This window comes from Chanos chanos, chromosome 5, assembly GCF_902362185.1.
Source record: "Chanos chanos chromosome 5, fChaCha1.1, whole genome shotgun sequence".
Classification (NCBI taxonomy): domain Eukaryota; kingdom Metazoa; phylum Chordata; class Actinopteri; order Gonorynchiformes; family Chanidae; genus Chanos; species Chanos chanos.
In genome coordinates this window covers 185,001-195,000 of record NC_044499.1, presented here as the reverse complement: position 1 = coordinate 195,000, position 10,000 = coordinate 185,001, and the positions used below count along the sequence as shown (strand labels likewise).

The 10,000-nt window shown below is 44.1% G+C and overlaps 2 protein-coding genes and 1 long non-coding RNA gene across 7 annotated transcripts in view; 1 reads left to right on the top strand and 2 right to left on the bottom strand.

The window, feature by feature from the left end:
* Window positions 1-1,819, top strand: part of slc39a6 (solute carrier family 39 member 6) — a 15,666-nt gene extending 13,847 nt beyond the window's left edge. The window contains exons 9-11 of the mRNA XM_030773310.1: window positions 301-381; window positions 1,308-1,498; window positions 1,667-1,819. Of these exons, the coding sequence (XP_030629170.1) occupies window positions 301-381; window positions 1,308-1,498; window positions 1,667-1,819 (425 nt within the window). The remainder of the gene's footprint in view (window positions 1-300; window positions 382-1,307; window positions 1,499-1,666) is intronic.
* Window positions 1,820-4,618: 2,799 nt separating this feature from the next.
* LOC115812082 (uncharacterized) lies at window positions 4,619-5,483 on the bottom strand. The gene is made up of 2 exons (XR_004025284.1): window positions 5,338-5,483; window positions 4,619-5,293 (listed from the first exon to the last, which is right to left on the bottom strand). It is a non-coding gene; the product is annotated as an uncharacterized LOC115812082 (long non-coding RNA).
* Window positions 5,484-6,638: 1,155 nt separating this feature from the next.
* Window positions 6,639-10,000, bottom strand: part of cyp7b1 (cytochrome P450, family 7, subfamily B, polypeptide 1) — a 10,687-nt gene continuing 7,325 nt past the window's right edge. For all 5 annotated transcript variants that reach the window (XM_030773991.1, XM_030773992.1, XM_030773993.1 and 2 more), the window contains 3 exons: window positions 9,890-10,000; window positions 7,235-7,413; window positions 6,639-7,012 (listed from right to left, as the gene is read on the bottom strand). The exon at window positions 9,890-10,000 is cut by the window's right edge and continues 96 nt beyond it. In XM_030773991.1, the coding sequence (XP_030629851.1) occupies window positions 6,701-7,012; window positions 7,235-7,413; window positions 9,890-10,000 (602 nt within the window). In that variant the 3' untranslated portion in view covers window positions 6,639-6,700. The remainder of the gene's footprint in view (window positions 7,013-7,234; window positions 7,414-9,889) is intronic.

The window sequence follows — 10,000 nt, the reverse complement described above, 5'->3', positions numbered from 1 at the left end:
ACACTCTCACACACTCACACACTGCACACACACACACACACACTCTCACACACTCACACACTGCACACACACTATACACACACAAATCTGCTGTAACACACTACACACACATACACATTCACTGAAACACACTATACACACACACACACACATATATATGCAGCACTTATACAAATAGAAACATGGCTGTCTGCTCTGTTTGACTGACTCATTGTTTGTGTGCGTGTGTGCGTGCGTGTGTGTGTGTGTGTGCGTGTGCGTGTGTGTGTGTGTGTGTGTGTGTGTGTGTGTGTGTTGTAGGCGCTGCGTTTACGGAGGGATTGTCCAGTGGCCTCAGTACATCAGTAGCTGTATTCTGCCATGAGCTTCCTCACGAGCTTGGTAAAACCATCCTCATCATCATCATGTTAAACAGCCTTTATGATTAAATCATACATCTCTCTCTCTCACACATGCACATACACATGATTCATACACATGATTCACACACATGATTCATACACATGATTCACACACATGATTCACACGATTCATACACATGATTCAGCTCAGCTCTTACCTTGGTCTCACATTCCCTCTTTTGCCCTCTGTCTCCTTGTGTGTGTGTGTGTGTGTTTCTCTGTGCGGGTGTTTCTGTGTGTGTGTGTTTCTCTGTGCGGGTGTTTCTGTGTGTGTATGTGTGTTTTTCTCTGTGCATGCATTTCTGTGTGTGTATGTTTCTCTTTGTGTGCATTTCTGTGTGTGTGTATGTGTTTCTCTGTGTGTGTGTGTGTTTCTCTGTGCATGCGTTTCTGTGTGTGTGTTTCTGTGCGTGTGTTTCTGTGTGTGTGTGGTTCTCTGTGCACGTGTTTGTGTGTGTGTGTTTCTGTGTGTGTGTGTTTCTGTGCGTGTGTTTCTGTGTGTGTGTGGTTCTCTGTGCACGTGTTTGTGTGTGTGTGTTTCTGTGTGTGTGTGTTTCTGTGCGTGTGTTTCTGTGTGCGTGTGGTTCTCTGTGCGTGTGTTTCTGTGTGCGTGTGTTTCTGTGTGCGTGTGTTTGTGTGTGTGTGTTTCTGTGTGTGTGTGTTTCTGTGCGTGTGTTTCTGTGTGTGTGTGGTTCTCTGTGCCTGTGTTTCTGTGTGTGTGTGTTTATGTGTGTGTGTTTCTCTGTGCCTGTGTTTCTGTGTGCGTGTGTGTGTTTCTGTGTGTGTGTGGTTCTCTGTGCCTGTGTTTATGTGTGTGTGTTTCTCTGTGCGTGTGTTTCTGTGTGCGTGTTTCTCTGTGCATGTGTTTCTGTGTGCGTGTGTGTGTTTCTGTGTGTGCGTGTACAGGTGATTTTGCCGTGTTGTTGAAGGCAGGCATGTCAGTAAAGCAGGCAGTGCTGTATAATCTGCTGTCTGCAGTGATGGGATATTTTGGAATGGCAGTGGGCATTCTGATTGGTCACTACGCTGAGAATGTGGCGATGTGGATCTTTGCTCTGACAGCAGGGCTCTTCATGTATGTTGCCCTAGTGGACATGGTGAGTACATACACACAAGGTGTTCGCACACACACACACACACATGGACGCATTCTTATGCTCTGGACACACACACTGCATGCATCACATCTCAGGTGATTATCACATCAACAGCTCCAACACCACTCTCATATTGCTGTGTGTGTGTGTGTGTGTCTGTGTGTGCAGGTTCCAGAGATGCTGCACAATGATGCCAATGAACAGGGCTTCAGTCACTATGGCTACTTCCTCCTGCAGAATGCTGGGATATTACTAGGCTTCGGCATCATGCTGGTCATCGCTGTGTTTGATCACAAGATACAACTCAGCCTCAACTTCTGATCCCCCCCAGCCTCACCCCAACCCCACACACACACACCTATATACTCACACACACACACCTATATACTCACACACACACACACCTATATACTCACACACGCTCGTAGTAGATACAATTTTACCACTAACATTTAAATAGAAATAACCTGTAGAAAAAAAATTGTTTAGAATAGAGTCTCTGAACACAGCCACCTTGTCTCCGTTCACTTCCTAGTAAATGTGTAACTCCATCAGTGATCACACACCCTCTGCCTCCACCACTCTGTGATCACACACCCTCTGCCTCCACCACTCTGTGTCAGACACACACCCTCTGCCTCCAACACAACACACGCCTCCAACACACAACACACGCCTCCAACACACAACACACGCCTCCAACACACAACACACGACTCCAACACACAACACACGACTCCAACACACAACACATGCCTCCAACACACAACACATGACTCCAACACACAACACACGCCTCCAACACACAACACACGCCTCCAACACACAACACACGCCTCCAACACACAACACACGCCTCCAACACACAACACACGCCTCCAACACACAACACACGCCTCCAACACACAACACATGACTCCAACACACAACACATGACTCCAACACACAACACATGCCTCCAACACACAACACACAACAGATGACTCCAACACACAACACACGCCTCCAACACACAACACATGACTCCAACACACAACACATGCCTCCAACACACAACACACAACAGATGACTCCAACACACAACACACGCCTCCAACACACAACACACAACACATGACTCCAACACACAACACATGACTCCAACACACAACACACGACTCCAACACACAACACACGACTCCAACACACAACACACGCCTCCAACACACAACACACAACAGATGACTCCAACACACAACACACAACACACGCCTCCAACACACAACACACAACACAGGCCTCCAACACACGACACAGGCCTCCAACACACAACACACGCCTCTAACACACAACACATGACTCCAACACACGCCTTCAACACACAACACATGACTCCAATACACAACACACGCCTCTAACACACAACACATGACTCCAACACACAACACACGCCTCCAACACACAACACATGACTCCAATACACAACACACGCCTCCAACACACAACAAATGCCTCTAACACACAACACACAACACATGACTCCAACACACAACACATGACTCCAACACACAACACACACCTCCAACACACAACACAGGCCTCTAACACACAACACATGACTCCAACACACAACACATGCCTCTAACACACAACACATGACTCCAACACACAACACACGCCTCCAACACACAACACATGACTCCAACACACAACACACGACTCCAACACACAACACAGGCCTCTAACACACAACACACGCCTCCAACACACAACACATGCCTCTAACACACAACACATGCCTCCAACACACAACACATGCCTCTAACACACAACACATGCCTCTAACACACAACACATGACTCCATCACACAACACATGACTCCAACACACAACACACAACACATGCCTCCAACACACAACACACGCCTCCAACACACAACACACGCCTCCAACACACAACACACAATACATGCCTGTAACACACAACACATGACTCCATCACACAACTGCAACACACAATACATGACTTCAACATAAACCATGTGACTCCACAATAAACCACAGAACTCTGCCATTACACTGACTCCATTACACACTGTATGACTCCAATATAGACAGTATGACTCCAATACAGACCATATGACTCCAGTACACACCATATGACTCCATTACACACCGTATGACTCCAATACAGACCATATGACTCCAGTACACACCGTATGACTCCAATATAGACAGTATGACTCCACCACATAATGTATAACTCCACTATAAATCTCATTTACAAAATGTACGTTGGCCGCTGAGTTGTTATGTTATTTCTTCATCCAGCGTTTGGGAGTATAGTAGGTGTCACTGAAGTGCTGACAATGGCCTGTTCTTATTTGTGCCTTAAATATTGGCCATGCCCACCACTGTTTACCTGTCTCATCGTTCAGGGCTTGGTCACGGCCTCTCTCAGTGAAGTTTATAACATGCACGCTGCACTTCGTGGAAAGGAAGTCCTATTGCTTAGTGAAGTTTAAAGGTTAGAGCACTGATCCTAAATCAGCTTTATTTTACATTCCTTAACCTCCAAATCCTTAAGAATCACGTTCATCTTGGCCTTTGGCCCACAGCGCACTGGCGGTGTGAGAACCGTGGATGTGGACAGAGGCTGATTTCTTTTTGGAAGAGCTGTTACAGTGTTTGTGTGTCTAGGACTAGGACTCTTTAGCTGCTGAGCATCAGTATTAATGCACGACAAACACAACGCGCGTTGTTTCAGTGTTACACAGTTGTCAGGTGGGTGTGTGCGCGGTTGTCTGTTACACCGCTTCAGTACTGTACAGTTTGTTTGTGTCTAGGGTTCAATGTGCTTGTCATGTTTCGAGGTTTTTTTTGTTTGTTTTTTTTAATGTGTTTTGCACATTCCAGTAAATGTTGTGGTGTGTGTTCCCAGAATAACTCTGTATATCGCATTATTGGTTGTCAGTATAAGTCTGTGGTCTGTGATGTTATTGAAGTATTTTTCTTTTTTATGAATGAATAAATAAATAAGTACATAAATAAATAAATACCTGGTATTGCAATAAATTATTAGTCAGTAATGTGATTGTGTACATGCAGAAGCAGAGCCACTTACAACAATGTGCTAATGGGTTTAGTTTTAACAACTCAGATTTTATAAGATCAGATTTGAGAATGCGAACACAGTATAACAGCAGTCAGTAAATCACACTGGATTAGAGACTATATTTACACAGTGCTCCTCAAAACTAACATTCACCTTAAGGCTGACGAAATAATACCACGTGAAATAGACACATATTACTCTGATCTGGTCGGAACAGTTAATAATGCAAATATGTCATAATGAATTTATGAAAATCTGCTTGTGTGTTTTTGTTTTGGCTAAGTTTAAAATTATAAGTGTAAATTATAAGTGTAAAATCAAACGTGAAATCCCTTTATTGATAGTTTTCATTTGTGCTGTTAAATGTAACAAACCCACTGATGATTTAAACAGCTCTGTCTCTCCTTCCCTCTCCGCTTTTTCCCAGTCGTTTGTTGCTACTATACAGTGTTTACATTGTTTAAATTGTAGTTTATGGTGCTATAATTATTTGCTGTAGTGTGTTAGTTCTGTTGGGGGGTTTGATGATCAAATCAGACTGCCTGCACGCTCTCCGTCACTGCACCTGAGATTAATGTGCACCCTTTAATTCAATTTAACCCTATCCCTCTAAACGTGCTGTCCAAATTGGTGCACTCTGCTAAACCAGCCTCTTACCTCCTTGACCCTCCACCTGCTAAACTTCACAACCAGCCTCTTACCTCCTTGACCCTCCACCTGCTAAACTTCACAACCAGCCTCTTACCTCCTTGACCCTCTACCTGCTAAACTTCACACAGAGCTTTTCGCGGTCCTTGGCTCACTTCGGGAACCCGGCAGCCGCTCCTCCCAACCACGCCTCTTCTCCGCCATTGCCCCTCAGTGGTGGAATGACCTCCCTCACTCAGTTAGGACTGCGGAATCTCTTACCATCTTCCGCAGGAAACTGAAAACCCACCTCTTTAGAACCCACCTGTCCCCCACTGCCTAACCCTCCCTTTCCTTAAAAAAAAAAAAAAAAAAAGCTTGTCTTGTATCTGTGTTTGTCAAAGTATTCCAGGGGCGCAATACGAGGGGGCAAATTGACACTCAGTCTTATTGTGATCTCTGCTCATGAGGTATTAGAAATCCGACTGATGCACTGATTGTAAGTCGCTTTGGCTAAAAGTGTCTGCCAAATAACAAAATTGTAAATTGTACTTAAAAAACAAACCTTGACCCTGAAGCCTTAAATAAGTATAGGCCAATCTATAATCTCCTGTTTCTCTCAAAAATACTTGAAAAAATAGTTTGAAATATTTCAGTCAGGCTTCAGGTGTTTTCACTCTACTGAAACTGAGAGTAACTAATGATCTTTTCTTAGCCATGGACGCTGGTGCTACTTCTATTCTTATTCTATTTGATCTGGGTGGAGCATATAACACTGTCGATCATGCTATATTGTTAAAGTGCCTGGAAATTCAAATTGGCATTTGTGGCCTGCAGCTCTCTTGGTTTAAATCTTATCTCACAGAGAGACAGCAGTGTGTCTCCTATAATAGTGTGACCTCTGAGTACCGTGAGCTTAAGTATGGTGTTCCTCAGGGATCAGTCCTAGGACCTCTCCTATTCTCTATTTACATGCTCCCTTTGGGTGACATTATTCGTAGTTACAACATTAACTTTCATTGTTGTGCTGACAATACTCAGATTTTCTTACCTATCAAGCACAATGACCACTCTGAAAGAAAACATAAAAACATAAAAAAACCAAACCTGCCTTTTATCACCTCTGTGATATTGCTAAAATTAGGCCCTTTCTAAGTATGGCTGATGCAGAAACCATTGTTCATGCATTCGTCACGTCTTGCCTCTCGAGATTCTGGACTGTTAAGTCTTTCCAAAAGTTAAAAAGAAGTCCGCTGGCAACCGAGCCTTTTCCTACCACTCTCCCTTCCTCTGGAATGGTTTACCTACAGAAATTAGGGTGGGGGCAAATTCTCTCCATACCTTTAAAACCAGACTGAAGACTTATCTATTTTCTCTGACTTATGGATAAAATCATTTTGATTTGACTTTGTTGTGGACATGTAAAGCCCTTTGAGACTATATAGTGATGTTGGGCTCTAAATAAACTTGTATTATTATTATTATGATGTGTTTGGTTGCTGTAGTGAGTTGGGTCTGTAGCGTAAAGTAATGTGGTTAGCAGGCGGTAAGATACCCAGTCCTGCTCGGCTGGTATCAAGCCTGGCATCCTCCTGCCCAGCGGGCAGCTCTAGCTGGAACATTAACAGCACCACACAAATAAACTGCTTCAGCTCATTCACGGCAAAGAAACGTCCAGGACACTGTGTGGATCCTGAGCCGAAGGGCATGCGGTAGTAATGAAGCTTCTGGCTGTGCTTATAGAAGTCTGTCTTCTCCCTGCCTGCCTCCACAAAGCGATCAAACCGATACATCTGTCAGAGACAGACAAAGAGAGACAAAGACAGTGTTATCAAACTCATACCCACGAGGATACAGGTGGAGTCAAATGTACACACAGAAAGAGAGAGGAGGGGGCGGGGCAAAACCAGCACATGTGAGAGAGAGATGGGGTTAAACTGACACTCAATCAGACAGCAGCTAAATGCATGCGACCCAGCACAGAAATATAAGACCTTCAGCTCTAGCACACACACCCGAGGCTGGGGATAAATATCAGGATCCATGTGCATGCTCTGCGGGTGAAGCACGATGAAGTCGCCCTTCCTCAGGTTTACAGCCCGCTGGGCATCCAGGCTGAGGGTGAAGTCCTCCTGAACCACGCGGATGTTCATCGACGCTGATGATAAACGCAAACTCTCATTCAGTGCACTCTCTACACACAGACAGACAGACAGAGAGAGAGGGAGGGAGATACTGTTGAGGTGTATCAGAGAAACAGGTCCGTGTTTCTGCACATGTTAAGGATGTAATCCTGTCATGGCATGTGTCCCGTGTATACTGTGTGTGTACGTTTGTGTAGTATGTATCAGTCAAGTAGTTTATGAATAAGTAAGTTGGTCTGGAGAGTTTGAGGTGATTTTTGAATTGTCAGTTAACCTGTTAAAAATTAAAGAAACATATTAAAATATTTTAAACTTGTGGAACTGATTGGTGTGATGTTGTTTAAGTAAGGTTGGTGTGAGTGAGAGACTGGTGAGGTGTTAAGTAAGGTTGGTGTAAGTGAGAGACTGGTGCGGTGTTAAGTAAGGTTGGTGTAAGTGAGGGACTGATTGGTGCAGTGTTAAGTGAGGTTGGTGTAAGTGAGGGACTGATTGGTGTAGTGTTAAGTAAGGTTGGTGTAAGTGAGGGACTGATTGGTGCAGTGTTAAGTGAGGTTGGTGTAAGTGAGGGACTGATTGGTGTAGTGTTAAGTAAGGTTGGTGTAAGTGAGGGACTTAATTGGTGCAGTGTTAAGTAAGGTCGGTGTAAGTGAGAGACTGATTGGTGCCTCCAGTGCCAATCAAAGGATTAACAGCTGAATGCTTGAAGAACTGATTAACCGTATGCCTGTATGACTGGTTAACAATATGACTGTATGATTAACAATATGGATGTGTGATGGTATGACTGTTCAGTATTTCCTTATGGTTTACAAATTTTTTACTAAATGTAGTCACTGACAAAAGTTTCCTGCAAGTTAGTGACTAGTTTCTGATTTCTTAACTAACAGCATTCGCTGTGTTGTTTTCTAGTCTCTGATTTCTTAACTAACAGCATTCGCTGTGTTGTTTTCTAGTCTCTGGTTTCTTAACTAACAGCATTCGCTGTGTTGTTTTCTAGTCTCTGGTTTCTTAACTAGCAGCACTCGCTGTGTTGTTTTCTAGTCTCTGGTTTCTTAACTAGCAGCACTCGCTGTGTTGTTTTCTAGTCTCTGATTTCTTAACTAGCAGCACTCGCTGTGTTGTTTTCATCTGTGAGGCAGAAACCATGCATCAACATCTGTCAAAATTTCAAAATGAACAGGTTCTGATATTTTACATCATTTCTCCTCACTCACAAACCCTATGAACTCGGCCACATCCAAAGAAACCAAACCTTTATCTAAATATATATATATATATATATGTGTGTGTGTGTGTGTGTGTGTACACATACACACACATATATACACTCAGCAAAAATATAAATGCAATATTTTTGTTTTCGTTCCCATTTTTCATGAGTTGAAGTTACAGAGCTAAGATTTCTTATATGCACACAAAAGGCTTGTTTCTTTCAAATTTTGTTCACAAATTGTTAAAATTCATGTTAATGAGCACTTCACCTCGGCTAAAATAATTCATCCACCTGACAGGTGTGGCATGTGAAGATGCTGATTAAACAGTATGATTATTGTACAGGTGTGCCGTGGACTGGTCACAATAAAAGGCCACTCTAAAACGTGCAGTTTTATCACACAACACAATGCCACAGACGTCACAAGTTTTGAGAGAGCGTGTAATTGCCATGCGAACTGCAGGACTGTCGACCAGAGCTGTTTCCCGTGAACTGAATGTCATCTCTCTACCATAACCCGTCTCTGACATCGTTTCCGGGAATTGGGCAGTACATCCAACCGGCGTCACAACCGCACACCACATGTAACCGCGTCAGCCCAGGACCACCACATCCGGCTTCTTCACCTGAGAGATCGTCTGAGAACAGCTACCCAGACACCTAATGCAACAGTTGGTTTGCACAACCGCAGAATCTCTGCACAAACGGTCAGAAACCGTCTCAGGGAAGCTCCTCTGAGTGCTCGCCGGCCTCCCCGGGGTCTTGACCTGACTGCAGGGGCCGGATGTGGTGGTCCTGGGCTGACGCGGTTACACGTGGTCTGCGGTTGTGACGCCGGTTGGATGTACTGCCAAATTCTCAGAAACGATGTCGGAGACGGCTTATGAATTCTTACATCTTTTACTTCAATTCATTAAAAATGGGAGTGAAAACAAAAGTGTTGCATTGATATTTTTGTTGAGTATATACCAGTCCCCGGATTATGAACGAGATCTGTTCCCTAAGTCTGTCTTTAAGTTGAATTTGTGGGTAAGTTGTAACATACACAGTATTAATGGCAATGTGATCCGAAACGGCGGACGGCGCTCACCTTCCTCGAGCTGACAAACCACTGAAGCAGCAGAATGTTCTCCTGAGCATGACAAAGGGCTGCGTGCCCTCATTATTATCAACTAATGTACTTCACTCCAATTTTTGAATATGACAGGCTTTATGGCAGTCCATCTGTAAGCACGAGCTGTCCGTAAGTTGGACGTTCGTAGCTCGGGGACTGCCTGTATATATATATGTATATGTGTGTGTGTGTATATTACCCAGGTAAATCAGCCTGTCTAGCTGCTCTCGAGTGAGTGTTATGTCACGAGTGCAGATAGACTCCGCCTCCTCCTGACTGACCACACCCATAATTTCCTGCCGCACAGCTG